Source organism: Halichoerus grypus, chromosome 9, assembly GCF_964656455.1.
Source record: "Halichoerus grypus chromosome 9, mHalGry1.hap1.1, whole genome shotgun sequence".
Lineage (NCBI taxonomy): Eukaryota > Metazoa > Chordata > Mammalia > Carnivora > Phocidae > Halichoerus > Halichoerus grypus.
Window position 1 is genome coordinate 100194776 of NC_135720.1, and position 20766 is coordinate 100215541.

Genomic DNA, 20766 nt, shown 5'->3' on the forward strand with positions numbered 1-20766 from the left:
TTCCTCTTGAGTTTGGGTGACAGTAGGCAACTTGGCATAATTCAGGGGCTTAACCTTTGACCTTTTTAATCCCTCTAGGATGCAAGCCTGGAAATGACTGAGGTACCAGTTTCTGAGGGGATCACTAGGGTCCCAACTGGGGTCTTGGGGAGGGACAGCTTGGGCTCCAGTTGGGAATTGGAAGCCACCCAAGGGCTCACCCATGCCCTGGTAATGAAGTTGCTGTTCGTCCCCATATTTTTCAGTGGTGGCCAGGACCCCATGTTTCTCAGCCTCGGGGAGGGTTTGATTTAACAAGAGCATTAGGACATTTTGCAGAATCATTTCTACAAAGGCTGCAAAACAAAATGCTAGTGCAGTCTTGTCTAAGCTGCAAAACAGGATGTTAGTACTGTTTGTCTTAGCTGTCCTGACTCCATGTTTTCTTGTTGAGGACCCTGGCCCTGACTACCTAACTGTCCAACTAACTCCTAACATTATTACAATGAGAAAAGGTTTATAGAAAGGGTTTTTTTGGTTTGATTTTTCTTTTAAGGGAATAAATGTGCTTAGGTTCCTTTTAAATAAAAGTATGCTTTGATGACAGTGGAAAATATTGAACATCTAGTCAATAATCCAACCCAAGAAATAAAATGTTCATGCTACCCCCAAAGGTAAAGACACCTGGCAAATCTTAATTATGTCACAAAAAGTCTAGAGGGTTATGTAAAAGAAATAAAGGCATTTGGGGATTTCTCAAGTTCCAGATGACTAGACGAAAATGCAAGTCATGAACTAAAGAATAATAATGATTGCAAACAATTATGTTTTTATGTACTGGGCACTATACACACTTCACATATATTACATTACAGTATCACAGTTCCTCTGCACTAACCAATAAATGAGCTCTATTCAGCCATTATAAATCATTAGACTGTGGCTCAAACAACCAGAGACACAACAGAAATGTGAGTTCCTAGATTTGGCAACTACTAAAAACAGTTTTTAGGACTATATTAGATGCTAATAGATCTACAGAAGCTAATTTTAAGTATATGTTGGAAATAAAACCTGAAAAAGCCTCAGCCTCTGCAGTATCATCATAGGCTAACAGTTTTACAACTCATAAACATTAAATTAATACAGAACAGTCTAAAAAAACTCTTTAAGAGGCATCCAGTCTCTTATAAGCTTCTTCGATGAAAGTTAACATATTCCTCGTCTGGGATGAATTATGGAGAACATCCAAGTCCTTCAGAAGAGCGTTACGGTTTGGAATTAATGTCAAAATTTCTTTCTGTGGGTATAACAGTACAATTGGTTTAAAATTTTTTTAAAACTGAGATATAATTGACATATAACATCATAACATCATATTAGCTTCAGGTATACAACACAATGATGTGATATTTGTGTACACTGCAAAATGACCACCACAATAAGTCTAGTTAACATCTAGCGCCATACATAGTTACAAATTCTTCTTGTGATGTGAACTTTTAAGATTTACTCTCTTAACAACTTTGCAATATACAAGACAGTGTCATTGACTACAGTCACTGTGTTCTACATTACATCCCCAAGACTGTTTGATTTTATAACTGCAAGTTTGTACCTTTTGACCACATTGACCCATATAAATAGTTCTTAACCTTTTATTATGAGAAATGTCAAATGTATGTTATTTAGAGAGAATGGTACAATAAACCTCAAATACCCATCACCCAACTTCAGTAATCATCAACTCATTCTTGTTCTTTCCAAACTGTATTATTCTGTTTTACCTCTGTCCACTCCCTTTCCTTTTACCCTAAATGGACTACAGATAGGACTATTTTAAATTATTTTTGAGAAACTTGAAGACTTTCTACCACTATAAGCATTTACACTATAATAGCTACTGGGAACCTGTGAAAACAGATACCAGTATACAGTCAACTACAAATAACACAACACTATTTCATGAAGAGTTATAGGCCACTGTTAGAAGCATAAATAAACTCAACTATTGGAATTTACTTCCAGAAATCTATCCTACAGTTACAACCACACAAATACCTAAAGATACATATACAAGGGTATACTGAGCATTTTATGTAACTGCAACAATCATTTATTTCTACCAGTAATTCACGAATTATAGTATGGTACCTTCATCAATGGAATGTTACAGTTATTGACAAGAATGAGAGATCCACATGAAAGAAGCTCACAAATAAAGATGTTCGAACTATTCTGTCAAGTGAGAAAAACAATGTTGCCTGAAACTTGTATCATGGATTTCATTTGTTTTAAAAGAGGAAAAGGATATTATGGTTTTATATATGTGCTTCATAACTGATGATATAGTTGATATGGAAAATTGGCATTTACCTGAAGTGTGGGTGCTTTGAGACTCTTCTGAGAAAGTTCTGGAAGACAGAGTACCCCACTACTATCTATGTGAAACATCTAAAGTAGAAAAAGAAAGCTACAGATTATTTCAAAAGGCTGATTTCTCTCTTCTTACATTCAAAAGTTGTCTTGCTGAGAGACAAGCATTAAAAAATTTATCCAGACTCTAGGAATGCATTATTAAACAATTACCTGTTTTACTTTCTCCTCTTCTTCTTCCACCTCACTTGTCAGAACTTGAATTTTGTTCTTTAGGCTCTGAATATTCCCAGTCATTGACTCTATGGTCTCTACTATTTTATCTATTTCTTCCTGAGTGAGAAATCAGAAAGTTAATGTTTTAAACTAAATACATTATTAAATGAAACCCAAATAGGTATTAATATACATATACATATTTTTTAAATACCACATATATGGAAACATTTTTGGAAGAAACTGGTAATTTTTTTTTCTTTCACAAAACAGACTTCCGAGAAACTAATTTACCAACATAATAATTCATTATAAGGAAATTTAATTTCCATGGAACAAGGAGATACAACCCATGTACAAGCATATTTCCTCAAAAACTCAGCAAAACTGCTACAATCAGAGATCCTGGAAGACCCGTGTGAATGTAGCAGAGCCCAAGGACTGATGGCCTAAAAATCTGCTGTGCTTTGTCTATCCATCTCTAAATCACTACACACCCCTGCCAACCACTCATCTTTTTATTCTCCAGTTCTGCCTTTTCTAGCTTATCATATAGTTGCAATCATACAGTATGGGGCCTTTTCAGTTTGGCTTCTTCCACTTATGATTTATAATATGCACTTAAGGTTCCTCCGTGTCTCTTAAGGGCCCGATAGCTCATTTCTTTTTAGTGGTGAATAATACTCCATTGTCTGAGGTACCACATTTATTTATCCATTCACCTAATGAAGGACATCTTGGTATTCCAACTTTTGGCGATTATGAATAAAGCTTCCACAAACATCCATGTGCAATATTCAAACATACATGTATAATATACCAAGGAGCATGACTGCTGTATCGTGCGGTAAGAGTAGGTTTCATTTTGTAAGACACTGCCAAACTGTATTCTAAACCGGTTGTACCATTTAGCATTCCCACCAGCTGTGAGAGTTCTTGTTCCACATCCTCATCTGCATTTGTTGTTGTCCATGTTCTAGATTTCGGCCATTCTAGTAAGTGCATATTAAGTCTCCTTTCATCTATAGTTTCCCACTCCAATTTTTTTGGTTCTTTCCAACTGATTTGTACAGGAAACTAGATAGTTTGCTTTGCAGAATTTGCTGGTCAGGTTTAACCTGTTCCTTGGTCCTGAATTTCCTGTGACTTGGTTTTTGGATTTAGAGAGTGCTGTCCAATACAAATGTGTGTTACCACATGTATTAGTTTACTGTGCCTGCCAAAACAAACTGCCACACACTTGGTGTCTGAAAACAGAAATTTATTCTCTCACAGTTCTGGAGAGCAAATGTCCAAAGCAAGGTGTTGGCAAGGCAGTGCTCCCTCTGAAACCTCTGAGGGAGAATCCTCTCTTGCCTCTTCCAGCTTCTGATGGCTGTCAGCATTCCTTGTGGCTGCTCACTCCAATTTCTGCATTTTTCACACAGCCTTTTCCTCCATGTCTCCTTCTCTTATTAAGGACATTTTTGTCTCTTTAAGGACACTAGTCTTTGTATTTAGGACCCACCCAAGATAATCCAGGATGATCTCATCTTGAGATCCTTACTGGGAAGACTCTTTCCAAATAAGGGCACATTTGCAGGTTCCAGGGCTAGGACTTGGGGCCACTATTCAACCCACTATAGAGGGAATGAATAACAACAATGAATAAAAAAAACAGTTAATATAATAAGGACTAAAAATTTCCATTGTAGTTAAAAAAAATTATTTTGGTCCATTGCTTTGGTTATCTTCTTTGGGTATTCCTACCATACCTATGCCATATTTTCTATGCTGAGCTTTTACTTTGTCACTTTTTCTCAACTTTAAAAAAATGTTTCTTTTTGATTCTTAAAATTTTCTCCTTTATTTTACTATGTATTTTAAGCATTTATCTGTTGCATTTGCTTTAATTCTTCTAATTTAGTCTGCCTATCTGAAAAGTTTTTTTTACTTCTAATTTTTTCCTGAATTCTGTAGCTTCAGTTTTTAGTATTTCTAATACCGATTTATGATTTTTTTCCATACCCTCTACTGTTTTTCTGAATTTCTTTCAGTTTGCTTAAGAATTAGGTTAGTGTTCATCTGTTTTGTGAACACGTTTTTGGCATGCTTTTGTTATCTGTGGATGGCTATTTTTTGTCCTTATTTTTATATTTTCTTATGCTAACTCTGGTTGTGAAATCCTATGGCTCTGTTTTTTTTTTTTTAAAGATTTTATTTATCTATTTGAGAGAGAGAATGAGAGAGAGAGAGCACATGAGACGGGGGAGGGTCAGAGGGAGAAGCAGACTCCCTGCCGAGCAGGGAGCCCGATGCGGGACTCGATCCAGGGACTCCAGGATCATGACCTGAGCCGAAGGCAGTCGCTTAACCAACTGAGCCACCCAGGCACCCCTATGGCTCTGTTCTTATGCAGAGGTCCATAGGGATTAAAAAATTAAGCCCCAGCAGTTCCTATACCATCTTCTCAGTCTCAGAGACTTTGCTCACCACTGCCTTTTCTGTAGCACCATCACTGAGTGAGGGAGCTCAATTAATAAAACTTCTGTTACTTATTAGCTGATACAGGTTTTGAAAAGTCACCACCAAGAATAACTCTAGGCTTCTGTGGGAAAAGGCAGTGGTTCTAAGTAAGGCACATAACAGAAAACTGATGGATACAGACAAGACATACAAATTCCTAGTTCAAAGATTCTAGTAGGCCAGTGAAGAACTCTTATGCCCAAAATGCAAACAGTGCTTCCATTGAGTAACTGGCTGTCAAGCAAGCAAACCATAGACTGTTGTAATGCTGTGATATAAGAAATGTGTATTTGGTCTTCATCCCTGGTTTCTGGCACAGAGCTTCTAAAATCCTTGTAATTTGCTGAGTGATTTGGGTGACAGTGGCATCTTTTGCTATTCATAATAAACCTCTTTCTGGGGCACCTGAGGGGCTCAGTCGGTTGAGTGTCTGCCTTCGGCTCGGGTCATGATCTTGGGGTTCTGGTGTCAAGCCCCATGTTGGGCTCCTTGCTCAGCGGGAGCCTGCTTCTCCCTCTGCCTGATGCTCCCCCTGCTTGTTATCTCTCTCTGTCAAATAAATAAATAAAATCTTAAAAAAAAAAATAAGCCTCTTTCAACCTTACCTGAGTTTATGCTAATGAATGATTCAGAGAGGATGAGGGCTGGTTGCCAGAGCAATCAACCACGTGATTACAGGGTTGGAACTTTCAGCCCCACTCCTTGATCTCTTGAGAAGGGGAGATTTAGTTAATAATCAATTCTGCCTACCTGATGAAGCTTTCATAAAAATTCTAAACACTGGGTTCAGAGAGCTTCCAGGTTAGTGGAACACCTTGGGGCGCTGGTAGGACAACATACTTGAAGAGGCACAGAAGCTGTGTGCCCTTCCCCTATACCCTGCCCTATGTACCTCTTCCATTTGGCTGTTCTTGAATGTATCCTTTATAAAAAATTGGTAAATAGTAAGTAAAGTGCCTTCCTGAATTCTGTGAGTTGTTCTAGCAAATTACTGAACATGAGGAAGGGGTCATGGCAACACCTGATTTATACTTGGTTGGTTAGAAGTACAGGAGCTGTAGAAGTACAACTGGCATCTGAAGTGGGGGGCAGTCTTGTGGGACTGAGCCCTTAACCTGTGGGGTCTGCACTAAATCCAGGTACTTAGCGTCAGAATTGGATGAAATTGCAGGACACCTAGCTGGTGTCTGCAGAGAACTGGAAAAGTGCTTTGTGGAAACCCCACACATTTGGTGTCAGAAGTGTTGAGGATAGAAAAAGGTTTTTTTCATTTAACTATATTTATGCTTTTTTCTGGAATACAGAAATGCCCCTTGGTATTACAAAAATCACACTATCATTTACTATCTTTGACTACTTTCAAGTGATTTACATGAGTGTTAAATATTAAGATAACTTTGCCATTATCACACTTGAAAACCTTTTAAAATCACCTAAAAAAAAAAAAGCCAAATTCACAAAAAAAGAGTAAGGAAGTGGTTACCAGGGGCTGGGGAGTGGAGAAAATAGGGAGAGGTTAGTAAAAGGTACAAATTTTCAGCTATAAGATGAATAAGGTGTGATGATCTAATGTGAAAAACAAGGTGATTATAACCGATAACACTGTATTGTATACTTAAAATTTGCTGAGAGAGAACTTAAATGTTCTTAACACACACAAAATAAAAAATAATGTGAGGTGATGGATGTGTTAATTTACCAGATGAGGGAATCCTTCAGGGTGTACATATATCAAATCACTACAATGTACACTTTGAATATCTTATAATTATAGCCCAATAAAGCTGAAATTAAAAAAAAAAACCTATGTCAATGACATCCAACTGTTCATTACATGGTGGAACTAGTGTCAGTGCTGAAAATATACTCTTGAAAAGTAGTAACGGGGATAAAAATTCAATATAATCTCACACTAGGAAGAAAGTGAGTTTCTATTTATCATATATGGAATTTATTAATTTATAATATACATAAATTATAATATATGTAATTAATTTATAATATATGTAAATTTGTTGCTCAGAGTCTAATCCACCCAGTGTTATTCTCAATCATATGGAAAAACTGGAATAAATTGTGATTTTTGAATTATTAGAAATCCTTGGGGATGCATTCCTTGCATAAACTACTACCAACTCTATATTTTCTAAATTGCTAACAAAGACCTAAGGACCATTATCTACAAACTACTTTGAAATGGCTAAGAGATATATGGTCTAATCTAGTTTGGTTTTAATAACTACTTAATAAGCCCTGTAAGTTTGTTTCTCCTAACTGTTCAAGTATCCACTAATTAAAAGCCTGAAGTTAATCATGATACCTAATGTTATCTCCCATTATCTTCTACAAGATAATGATCAAGAATCAGAATCTGCAGTTGGACTAAGATCTGCACTATAACTTTTTTTTTTTTTTTTTTTTAAGATTTGATTTATTTATTTGACAGAGAGAGACACAGCAAGAGAGGGAACACAAGCAGGGGGAGTGGGAGAGGGAGAAGCAGGCTCCCCACTGAGCAGGGAGCCCGATGCGGGGCTCGATCCCAGGACCCTGGGAGCATGACCTGAGCCGAAGGCAGACGCTTAACGACTGAGCCACCCAGGTGCCCCTGCACTATAACTTTAAGCAATTTGTCTAAGGTTCAGCTAAAAATATGTCTCTTTTTCACATTTGTATAATGAGATCATATAGCACAGACCTCTTTAAGTTGTTTTGAGAATTAAGGGATGTAGCTACAAGTGCCTAGAGCAGTACCTCGAACACAGAAAGCCCTTGTTACATGTTACCCATATGATAATAACAACAATAATAATGAGTATATGCTCTTCTTGTCAATATGTTTCGAAATTCTTTAGCATTTAGTGATGAGTTCCTATAATTTGATAATCAAGAATAGAAGTTCAGTTAAAGTCAGGTGAAAAAAAAACAGAACTGCTACTTAATCACTAAAATATTAGAAATACTTTTAACTTTAGAGGCTCAAAGTTTAGGTAAAGTTTTTACTCTGACAAAAAAAAAAAAAAGAAGAAGAATTTAATGAAAACCCTGTTCTAAAATCTAGTATTTATTATTAGGAGAATATCATGATGATTTAAAAAATTTCTTATTCTCTTCCCCTTTCTCCTAACTCTCTAATTATGGACTCCCTGTTCAAATTTCATACCTGCAATAATGCCAGACCTTCTTCATTAGCTCTGTGCTGTGCCCTTTCCATTTTCAGTAGACTTGACACGTTAGTTAAATCTTTCAGCTTTTTGGGAGGGACTTTAACGGTTTCACACAGTTGTAGCAATCTTAGGGATAAAAAAAAAAAAATTATGTTTACCTTTTTAGAACCATTATTTTATTTTATTTTTTTGTTTTGTTGTGTTTGAAATATGGCTGCCATCTTTTTTCTGTCCTCATATTCCCAAGGGCTATTACATTCTTTTATTAACAGTAGCTAACATTAGCAGTGACTCACCCATAAAAAGCCATGATACATTATCTTTTAGTCTTTCGATTTATTAAGATTTATCTCAAATCATGGGGCACCTAAGTTGTTTCATGAAAGGAAAAATTTCTATTTTATACACTTATCAATTTTATTATATATATTTATACAATTTCATTTGTATATATTTTAAAATAAAACTTTCCTTGTATCTTCTGAATGTGTTTCTTAGACTACTATAGCACATAATTCTATCTTTATTGTGAATAGCTGTGTAAAAGATGAAACACTATTCTGTAATGACACTGGACTCTATATTTCAGTTGTCTTAGACAATGTGTCCAATGAAAAGAATCTCTGTATCAGTTACTCTAACAATGGTTTTAAAGATAAGTGAGTCCCATAGAGTTTAAGGCAAATAAAATGTTAAGATTAAAGTGCTTTGTTTAAAAGTACAATCAACACGTCTACGACCCAGCAATTGCACTACTGGGTATTTACCCCAAAGATACAAATGTAGTGAACCAAGGGGGCACCTGCACCCTAATGTTTATAGCAGCAATGTCCACAATAGCCAAACTATGAAAAGAGCCCAGATGTCCATTGACAGATGAATGAATAAAGAAGATGTGGTATATATATATACAATGGAATATTATGCAACTATCAAAAATTGAAATCTTGCCATTTGCAAAGACCTGGATGGAACTAGAGGGTATTATGCTAAACAAAATAAGTCAATCAGCGAAAGACAAGTATCATATGATCTCACTGATATGTGGAATTTAAGAAAGAAGGCAGAGGATCATAGGGAAAGAGAGGAAAAAATGAAACAAGAAGAAACCAGAGAGGGAGACAAACCATAAGAGACTCTTAATCTTAGGAAACAAACTGAGGGTTGCTGGAGGGGAGGGGGAGGGGATAGGGTGGCTGGGTGATGGTCATTGGGGAGGGTATGTGTTGTGGTGAGCGCTGTGTTGTAGAAGACTGATGAATCACAGACCTGTACTCCTGAAACAAATAATACATTATATGTTAATTAAAAAAAAAAAAAACTGCATACTAGGCAAACTAAAAAAAAAAAAGACAATCAACATGAATACTGTGCAATATTAAAGTTAAGAAATCCTCTCTAAATATGTAAAAAAAGGAAAGAATAGAAGAAAAAAATAAAAAGAAAAAAAAACAAATTAAAAACAGAAAAGTTAACAAAACATAACAAGGTTACAAAATTTTCCTTCAAACCAGGTTGATTAGATCGCCAATGGAAACTAACCTATTACTACCCTCACTGGTAGCAGGGAGCAATACAGCTTTCCTAAAAGCTTGTATTCTTGGATTCCAGGAGGAAGAGATCAAGGAGGAAAATCTAAATTTGGTTACTTCTTGCTAATAGCAACATTTTGGGGTTCTCAAAAACCCAACTACTTAAGATTTGCAGGCATAAATAGTGGAAAACAGAACACATCTTCCTAGGATCTTACTCAAAATATTACTTTTTGTAAAGAAAAAAAGTAGGCAATATAAAACGCACCAATCACAATTTTCATTAAACTGTTGGGATAAACTTCAGTTATCCAATCATTAGGAAGGACATCACATTTAAGAATAAAAATCTATGAGTCGGGGCCCCTGGGTGGCTCAGTCGTTAAGCGTCTGCCTTCGGCTCAGGTCGTGATCCCAGGGTCCTGGGATCGAGCCCCACATTGGGCTCCCTGCTCGGCAGGAGGCCTGCTTCTCCCTCTCCCACTCCCCTTGCTTGTGTTCCCTCTCTCACTGTCTCTGTGAAATAAATAAATAAAATCTTTAAAAAAAAAAAACAAAAAAACCTATGGGGCACCTAGGTGGCTCAGTTGGTTAAGCACCCGAGTCTGGAGTTCGGTTCAGATCATGATCTCAGGGTCCTGGGATCAAGCCCCCATGTCTGGCTCTGCACTCAGCATGGAGTCTGCTTGGGTTTCTCTCCCTCTGCCCCTATCCTCGCTTGCTCTTGATCTCTCTCTCTCTCTCTGAAATAAATCTTTAAAAAAAAAAAAGAATAAAAACCTGTGTGTATAAGTATTCCTAAGAGGAATAAGTTCTTGATTTCTTAACTAAATGGGCAGACCCATGATCAGACAAACAAAACAGGGTTGCTAGTCAAACAAAATGGGTTAGCCACTATAGTTTTTAGAAGAACATACTTTGGGAAAGTCTGCCCTATAGAAAAATTTTACGAATGATGATTAGGTGTTGTTGACATAGTAGAGTGTATTCATGTTACACTTTTATTTTAATAAGATTTTTTAAGAATCCTGCAAATCTAATTATACTAAAATATTCTCATTTACACATCAAATAGGACTTACTTGTTTTCTATTAAAAGGCAATAAATAGCTTTTATTATGTATTATCTTATATACTGGCTTTTTAGTACACTCCTTCCTTTTTAATATTAGACTGTCATTCCTGTAAGTAGGTGGCAGGCCTGCTTCTAGCAGTCCTTTTTCAATCTCTTCAACCTCTCTACAAACTCCCACCCCCAACCACCCTTTCTGTTTTGCTACTATTGTTGAAACTATATTTAAAGTAAGCAGAATTTTTGCTTAGATTTCCCAAGAAGTCTACTAGCTCTAGTTTACTAGACTAGAAACTAGTAAAGTAGACGAGACTAGAAATTAGTCTACTAGTTTCAGGCAAACCCAAAACTAAGATGTAGAACATTTTTCTATGAAAAGAAAAAGTTGGGTGCCTGGGTGGCTCAGTCAGTTAAGCAGCTTTGCCTTTGGCTCAGGTCATGATCTCAGGATCCTGGGATCTACTCAGTGGGGAGTCTGCTTATCCCTCTCCTGCTGCCTCTTCCCCCACTCATGCTCTCTCTCTCAAATAAATAAATACAATCTTCAAAAGAAGAAAAGAAAAAATTCTGTGCAAATAGTAGTTACTGAAAATCATTGGCAGTGGTGTGACTTTAAGAGCACTTGAAAAGAAACTTCCATTTGTGACTTGCCATAAGATGAAGAGCAGTAATACCCTGAAAATCACACTTGCTACTTATGAAAATAATATAACACAATATTGAAGTGAAAACACAGTAATGGAATAAATCTCAGATAAGAATGGTAAACCATTAACTTCAAATTGCTCAAAATGAAGATGGCGTTAAAGTTGACAAAATATTTTTTCAAATCCCACTACAAAAAAATGAACTGTAGAAGCAGGCATTTTGTGATTTTCAGACTTTATTTTTATAAATTCTCTTAACTGACTTCATAACTGCATTCAGCAGTTTAGAATATACATTTCCAAGTCATTCACCTTCTTAAAATTACAACAAAAATAACAACAAAAAAACCCCAAAATGAAAGAAAAACTTTTATATCCCACAAATGTCTATTCTGGTAACCTAGAAACAGATTAGACTTTTACTAATTCTATTTTAAATATATTTTTATATTTATTTTATAGTTTATAAAAATATTCTATTGCATAACTACATTACCTTTTCTTCAGATAGTTAAGATGATACTGAACTCGTCCATTTTCTCTAATATTGTTACTCAAAATTGCTCTAGAAAAGAAAAAAAAAAGATCGAATAAATACTAGTTTGAAACACAATGAATATAATGTGTTTACTTTTTCTCCCTGCTTTCTTTCAAGTGCCCCTCCTCACTAGCCAGGTAGAATCAATCACTTTTTATTTTTAAAGATTTTATTTATTTATTTATTTGACAGAGAGAGACAGTGAGAGAGGGAACACAAACAGGGGGAGTGGGAGAGGGAGGAAGCAGGAAGCCTGATGCGGGGCTTGATCTCAGGACCCTGGGATCATGACCTGAGCTGGAGGCAGACCCTTAACGACTGAGCCACCCAGGTGCACCCACTTTTTATTTTATATCAAATACACTTTTTTTTTCCATGTTTTATTCCTGATTTTATTGGGAAAGCCTCTAGGATTTTGTCATTATGTATAATACTTGCTGTGGGTTCCAGGTAGACATTCTTTGTCATGTTAAGGAAGCATCCTTACATTTCTGTTCTTTAAAGAGTTTTATTTTTTTTTGTTTTGTTTTGTTCTTAAATATGGAATTCATATTGAATTTAGCAAATGGTTTAGGATATTAAAATATCATATTATGTTTTCCTAATTTAATCTGTTATGTTGTTTTGACAGCTTTCCTAAAGTAATCTTTAGGTTCCTAAACTAAACTCTATTTGTTTAGTGTTAATTATTCTTTAGATATACATTTAGATTCTATTTCTAGTTTAGGAATTCTACATCTATATTATAAGTGAAAGGGGTTTAACAGTATTCAGGGTGTGTGCTTGTATGTACATTCTATTTTTTCAGGTTTTGATATCAGGATTATAATTTTATAAAATGAAAATAGTTTGCCACTATTTTTTGTTTGTTTGTTTGTTTCATACATTTATTTATTGAAATACGATTTTAAGCAAAGGTACAATCAAAGTTCTTCTTATTACATTCTATAATTGTAATTAATTTAGATGAGTTCAGCTTCTTGATGGCAGAATCCTGTCTTATTTTCTTTGTATCCCCACCATGGTAGCTTATATATAAAGTGTCAATTGGAACTCAACTTCTTAAAGTATCCCTAGTGATAGAACAGGTTTAAAGTTTATAGATAGCAGGTCATGCCACACAGACTTCATTTTTCTTTCACTGATGGAATCCTAAGCTTCTGAAATTAACAACTTCCTGCAAAACACCCTATCACCATAAAATAAATAATGACATTTAAAAGGAAATGTTTCTAAGGAAATATGTTTCTATGGGAAACATATAAGTAGAAATCAAGGGTGAAATGCAAAAATTTCATACTTACATTATTACTGAGTCCATCATAGTTTGCAAATGCTCTCTACTACTCTCTGAAAGAGGCTGCCAGGTTTTTCTCTTGTTGGATGCTATCTTAACCCGTTTTAGATTAGTATGCTCTGTTTCTCTTGTTACTGGTGAAGGAAAAGACTCCGGTCAATCTTGAAATTTTACGTTTTTACTTAAAAAGTGATTCAAGTATAAATTTATTTTAAAAAGCTAATAGAAGTATGAGAACCAAAATACTATACGACTGCATAAACTATTTAATTTCCTTTTTATTGCACAGACATAATATGCCAGTCATTGAATATGCTTATGCTGTCTAATATTATGTTAACTAAAATATTATTAGCTGATACTGCAGATACAAACCCAAGACAATTCTAAATGAAGAAGCAGGCTACAATTATTAGGATTCAATATAAAAGTCTGATTCCCAGAAATGACCTAAATTAAAGAGCTTCATTGAGAAGACTAGAAAGCTATTTCTACCAAATGTTAAATGGCAACTGGAACAAAATACTCAGGGTCTACTTGGTTATTGGTATTGTTCTACTTATAAGAGATAAACAAAGGAGATACACTATTGGCTCATATGTAGATTAGTTTTGGAGAGAAGGGAGACTAAATAATTTTAATTACAGGTACGCAAAGCATTACAAAAGAAAAAGTGCACCATGAACTATGGAAGTATAAAACCAGGGAACCTAGCTTGGTGTTGGTGAGGAGAGAAAGGGAATTCTTAGATGAAGTGATGCCTAAGGAAAGATGACCACTCCATACTAATTTATTACAAACAAAATTAGACAGTAGCCCCAAACTAATCCATGCAATGGTGGTAGGACAGAAGCACATCTGTTTTAAAGAGAAATCAGTAGAGTGTCTATATATCTTAGATCAGTAATAATTCAGATTGTGGGACACTTTGATTTTCTCTAGTTCCTATCAATTTAGAACCTTACACAATATTTTGCTAGAGGCGGTAAGTGAAATTTCAGTTGACCAAAATTACTGACTAACCAGTACTACTTATTCTTGCAAAAATGAGAATGCAGCTGTTTATTACTATCTTTTGCTTTTTTAAAAAAAGATTTATTTATTTGAGAGAGAGAGAGAGAGAACACACATGGGGTGGGGAGGGAGGGGGAGAGAGTGAAAGTCCCAAGCATACTCCTCGCTGAGCGCAGAGCCGACATGGAGCTGGATCTCACGACCCTGAGCCAAAATCAAGAGTCAGACACTCAACTGACTATGCCACCCAGGAGCCCCTAGTATCTTTTGCTTTTGTACAGCTCATAAACAAGATGCTGAGAATTTTTTTATGAATACAGACAGCTTGAGACAGACAAATTAAACAAGATATAGAAAATAAATACCTTCAGAAGGCAGATGCTTTGGATTTTTATTTTTTGCTATGTTTCTAACCTAGAGAGAAAAACGCACACATAATTAAACATCAGATAAAAAGACACTACCTTTGCAATATATTTGTCATGTATGCTGAAGAGTATTCATATATCTTCTGGCTAGATAGAAAAAGTATATTGCTACTTCTACAGAGAAAGGGTGTGTATTTCTCACAGGCAGAGGATATACTAAAGCAATTCCTGGACAATGGTAATAATGTACAATAGAATTCCATATAGTGTCAAATATATATATTTTAAGATTTATTTTTATTTATTTTAGAGAGAGTAAGAGAGAGAGCTTGCAAGTGGGGGTAGGGGCAGAGAGAGAGAATCTTTCAAGCAGACTCCCCGCTGAGCAAAGAGCCCTACTCAGGTCTTGATCCCATGACCCAGGAGATCATGACCTGAGCCAAAATCAAGAGTGGAATGCTTAACGGACTGAGTCATCCAAGTGCCCTGTGTCAAAGAATATGTTAAAGAAATCATTAGTCATTTTGCCTATGAAATAGTGTTACATACTTTACCTGCAAAAAACATAGGCATTGCCTAATATAGGATAAATCACAACAAAATTTTTTACATTTTAAATATGCTTTTGTAAGAGAAGGGCAAAATTATGGTAGAAAGAAGCTAATTCCTCCCAAGGTAATTTTTCTCTGTTAATAAAAATCTCTTTCACCAACTGACAGATTTTAAGTAAAGCGTACACACTTTACTCCTAGTCTTCACATTCAAACACCTTAGCAATGTCCCATGATCCCCTCCTCAACAAAGAATTCTCTGATCAGTATCTTTAGAAATTGAAATAAACAATTTTCATCTGAGAATTTTTACAAATTATGTTGCAACAACTCCCACATAATGATATGAATTATTATAATTTGTACTCAAACTGACCTTTAGTCTTCACATACTCCTTTACATAGAACAAATGACATTTTTAATCAAAAAGTTCTGAATGATAAACTCAATATTTTCATTACCTTTTTCTCTGGTAACTCCATTTCCTCATCATCATTTTTTCTTTTTGGGTTTCTTTTTAACTGTTGAGATCTTTTCTTGGAAGAACTTGCTTTACTAGACATCTTAATCTAAACAGAACAATTATAACAGTGCTTCAAAAAATCTGTGAAGATAAAAAGGATGCAAAAATAAGCTTAAGCTTGCAGAATATTTTGTTAAAAAGAACTACCTATAGGGACGCCTGGGTGGCTCAGCCGGTTAAGCGGCTACCTTTGGCTCAGGTCATGATCCTAGGGTCCTGGGATTGAGTTCCACATCGCCTCCTTGCTCGGCAGGGAGACTGCTTCTCCCTCTGCCTGCCACTCCCCCTGCTTGTGCTCTCTCTCTCCGATAAAAAAAAAGAAAAAAGAACTATCTATAAATGTTCCAAATTTGCTTTAAAAAAATCATAATGAAAGTTTTGGGGAAGTATTGTTTTTAGAACACTTAAACATATTTTAAAACAAGTAACACTGATTATTATTAAAGTATGTATCTAATTCAGTTTCATTCCTAGAAATTTCTTCTATTTTTATGGCTTTAAAAAAATCATGTCAAAGTGCTTTTCCATCTCTTACTTTATACTCCACCATACAATAACATTATCTCCATGTTTAGATTCAAGAAAATGGAAATATAAAGTATTAAATTGTTTTACTCTGGTCACAGATAATATTAATTTGAAGAGTAATACTCAGGTCTTCTTATTTTAAGCCTAATGGATTTCTCATTCGACTTATGCCAAAGATGAAAGGAGATAATCTTTAGGATCCATACTATGAATCTATGCTGTGGAAATTCAAGTGAAAAAGTCACTCATAAGGATTTAAGCTACAATTCTGCCTGAGCTATTTGCATTTTAAAAAAGCTCGGTAGTATAATGATTATTCTGTCCTTCCACAAATTACAAAACAGACACAGGAGTGTGGATGATTTCGATGACAAAATTTAAGTCCTTTATCACCAAATAGTCCTTTATCACCAAACTCATTACTGTTAAAAGGAACAGAGGAATAGAATGTTTATTCTTGCTTTGGGCCATAAGGAGTAGATAGCTTAGAAGTTAGGTACAGTATACATAGAGGAGTGTGTGTGTGTGTGTGTGTGTGTGTGTATGTATGTACAGGCATACCTCAGAGATATTGCAGGTTCCATTCTAGATGACAGCTAAAGCGAATATTGCAATAAAGTAAGTCAAATGAAATTTTTGGTTTCATTTGCATGTAGAAGTTATGTTTACGTTATACTGTAGTCTATAAGTGTGCAATAGTATTATATCTAAAAAAACAATGTACATACCTTAATTAAAACAGCTTTATGGTTGAAAAATGCTAACTATCATCTGAGCTTTCAGCAAGTCAATCACTGATCACAGATCACCCTAACAAATATAATAATAATGGAACAGTTTGAAATCTTGCAAGAATTCCCAAAATGTAAGACAGAAAGTGAGCAAATGCTGTTGGAAACATGGAGCCAAAAGACTTGCTGAAGTGGGATTGCCACAAACCTTCAATCTGTAAAAAACACAGTATCTGTGAAGCACGATAAACATGAGGTATGCCCATATACACATACATACATACATGTAGTATATACATCTTACTTATATATATATAAATGTTTTCTAGGCATATACAGCTAGATACATACCAGTCACCATTCCTTTTCTAAAAATTCGGAGTTAATTAGATTAATAGTTTATATATGCAGATTGAGAGACAATAAAGGAGTTACTTTGGATAAATCTATTTCTTCAAATTTTAAAAGGTAAAGGTTCAAGCTTTTTTTTCAGTAAGATTAACAAAAATGGAGGGAAATAATTAATTGAAAGATCACCACTATACTTGGGGACTACATGTAAGATCAGTTACAAAAAGCTCTGGTAAATTACACTTTACCCTGCTCTTGAACAATGTGGTACTTTACACCCAGTTAGTGTTAGATTCCTGAGATGCCTAATTCTTTCAACGTGACATCCATGCCCTTATCCTTCCCCGACTTAAAAACCAATCCACGTGACAGTTTCACTTGTGGGCCTCTCCTGGAAGGGTTACGATACATATAGCAGTACAGGTTTTTCAATGAAGAAGGTGAGGGAGCAAGTGAGGGCTGAAATTTAGTCCTCACTCCATTTGGTAAATTAAAAATGGTGCAAATTCCTTCTTACTCCTGTTATTGAGAGATGGAGTCTATGTCCCTTTATCTTAAATCTTGGCAGACTCTGTAGCTGTTTGAGCAGTAGAATATGGTGGAAATGATTCTGTACTAGTTTACTGGCCTAAACATGAAGAGACCGGCAGCTGCAACATCCTCATGTTTGGAATATTTGCTCTTGGAACCCAGCTACCATGCTATGAGGAAGGCCAACATGGAGAGGAACTGAAAGCCCCAGGCAAAAGCCCCAGCTGAACTCCCAACCAATAGCCAGTACCAACTTGCCAGCCTGGTACATGTACCTGAGCCAATATGCTGCAGCTGACCCTGCATGGAAAAGACATGAGTCAGCCCTACCAAGTTGTTTCTGATCCCGAATTCTGGAACAAAATAAATGATTTTTTTAATTAAAAAAATTTAAAAATCCTTCCCCAATACCTACTACACAACATCCAACTCTACCATGTCATTTATAGTTCTTAAAAATCTAGCCCTGCCTAGCTTTCCATACTTCTCTCCCACTACTCCTTATAAGACTCTCTCTCTCTAGCTAGATTTGATGATTTCCCAAACACACTTTGAGTAATGCATACACTATGCCCTCCACCTCAGCTGCTCTCCTCTCCTTCTCTGCCCACCCTCCCAGAGCATGAGCCACCTGCTCTTCATGCCTCCTAACCACTCCACTCCACTCTAAAAGTCTGTGGGCGCTTCTGGTGTCTAACTCTCAGCTGGCACTTATTTATAGTTTGGTTCTATTAATCAGTTTTTCTTGATATTCTTTATTCAAAAACATGTAATTTAGTGCTACTTCAAATTTGACTCACAAACTACTATAGTCCCTTTAAATATAGAAACTGACAGTATTCATTTAGAAACTTTTATCATAATTTGGCAAAAATTTTATGTATGTTGTATCTGATTATAAAATAATTGGCTTTGTTTTTTCTTTTTAAATGTCATTTTCCCAGTAATTTGTTAAAAAAAAAAACCACCCACCACCTTCTTTTTTAGAGATGTTTTAGGTTCACAGCAAAATCAAGCAGCAAGTATATAGAGTTCCCATATACCCCCTGTACCCCCTCACTACCCCCAGCTTTCTCCACTACCAACATCCCACACCAGAGTGGTACATTTGCTATAATTCATGAACTCCCACTGACATATCCTATCACCCGAAGTCTATATTTTACAGTAGGGTTCATTCTTGGTGTTATATACTCTATGGGTTTGACTAGCAATTAATTTTTGGTTGTATTGTACAAAAGAATCAGTTGTAGCTGATTAAAAATAAAAAAAAAGTTGTTTCTTTACTAGCGGCAATACGAGCTGCACCATTTTCACTGATACCTACTTAAGCCAATAAACCATAGCACAAAAAGTTTCTAAAGCTCGTTACTGTCAACATTTTGGATGGAGTAACTCTTTGTTGTGAGGGCTGTCCCATGAACTGTATTCTGGTCTTTAGTTGCTAGTACCCTCCCTTCCCCAAGGTGTGACAACCAAAACTGTCCCCAGACATTATTAAATGTCTCCTGGTGTGAAGGTACCTCAGATTGAGAACCACAGCCAAGAGCAAGTCAGGAATAAAGATGAATGGCCTGGTTCCAAATCCTGGCTCTGCCATTTAACTAGCTGTACAACCTCAGGCAAGTAAATTTGTTCAATTTCCCCACTGGTAAAATGGGTTAAAGTTAAAAGCACCAACATTAAAGGCTTTTGTGAAGCTAAAGTTTCGTACAGAATACGTAAAGTGCCTAGAACAATACTTGGGACATAGTAAGAATTCAATAAATAAGTCACAATTTTCTATCACTACTGGGCCAGTTGTAAAGGAACTAGAATAGAAATTTTAATGTAAATGTAAAAGGAATAGAAATTTTGCCCTGCTTTAGACCCACAGGAAACCATAGCCCAGCGACAGTGGGTAGAGACAGATATGAAAACAATTACTATATAAAATTATATATCATGTGACAAAAGTTATAAAAGACAAATGAGTGGATGACTCAAATTGATGTGTATGCGTGTGTGTGTGGGGGGGAATGATATACGGTATTCAGAAAAAAAAAAAGTAACATGGGAATTACATTTTGAAATATTTAGCCAGAAGGATCGGGAATGAAGTATTTGAGAGAAAGCAGCAAAAGGCTGATGTCAGAACAGTTGGAAAGAAACTGGTCTGTTCGGGCACAGGGAAAATTCAGCGAGACTTGAATGTGTATGGGAGTAAGGGACAGAAACAAGACTGGAACAGTAGTTTGCGGCCAGACTATATACTACAGTAAAGAATTTACTCCTTACTCCGTAGGAAACAGGGAGGCATCCTAACTTGTCTTATTTTTCTTACCGGTTTGCTGAAATTCGTGGAAACCAAGTCTCTCAATCTAGGCCTCAGTGTAAGCACACAGGGCAAGCACCAAGTCTGGCGAAACACAAATAACGCAATGTTTACCTCCTGACAAATGCCTCGGGATAGCAACGCTGCCGGCCGCAGTTACGTCAATGCCCAAAGACACTAATCTCTAAGGCTGCACTTCGCACCACTATGGGCCACGGGAGATTAAGGAAAAAGAACTAGGATGAAGACGAATTGGGGAAAGGAGGGAAGAACCCAGGAACCAGGTGCGGCTTCACTACCTCCTAGCAAATCAAATATTTCAATCCTTGGCCCCGAAGGGCAGATATGGAAAATCCATTTGGAAAATCACCTCACGCTCCTGAGATACAAGCCGCGGAGTCTGCCACAATCGCTTTGGCCGCAAAACTCATGCCGCAAGATGGATCCACCAGCGGTTTAAAAGCTTTCACTGATCACCGACGACGCGTCTTCAATCCTCCAGGGAGCCACTGCCAGAGCAATTCG

At 36.2% G+C, this 20766-nt stretch overlaps 1 protein-coding gene across 3 annotated transcripts; it reads right to left on the bottom strand.

Moving 5' to 3' along the window:
* Positions 1–785: 785 nt before the first annotated feature.
* Positions 786–20749, bottom strand: CENPQ (centromere protein Q). 3 transcript variants are annotated; one of them, XM_078055258.1, is made up of 11 exons: positions 20612–20749; positions 20251–20325; positions 15725–15867; positions 14709–14757; positions 13337–13463; positions 11991–12059; positions 8240–8369; positions 2569–2688; positions 2356–2433; positions 2134–2217; positions 786–1279 (listed from the first exon to the last, which is right to left on the bottom strand). In XM_078055258.1, the coding sequence occupies exons 3-11, from the start codon at positions 15824–15826 to the stop codon at positions 1148–1150; spliced, it is 891 nt and encodes a 296-aa protein (XP_077911384.1). In that variant the 5' UTR covers positions 15827–15867; positions 20251–20325; positions 20612–20749; the 3' UTR covers positions 786–1147. The 3 variants fall into 3 exon arrangements, with proteins under 3 accessions (XP_077911384.1, XP_035950375.2, XP_077911385.1); XM_036094482.2 differs by lacking the exon at positions 2134–2217; XM_078055259.1 differs by lacking the exon at positions 20251–20325 and having other exon boundaries at positions 20612–20738.
* Between the last annotated feature and the right edge of the window lie 17 nt (positions 20750–20766).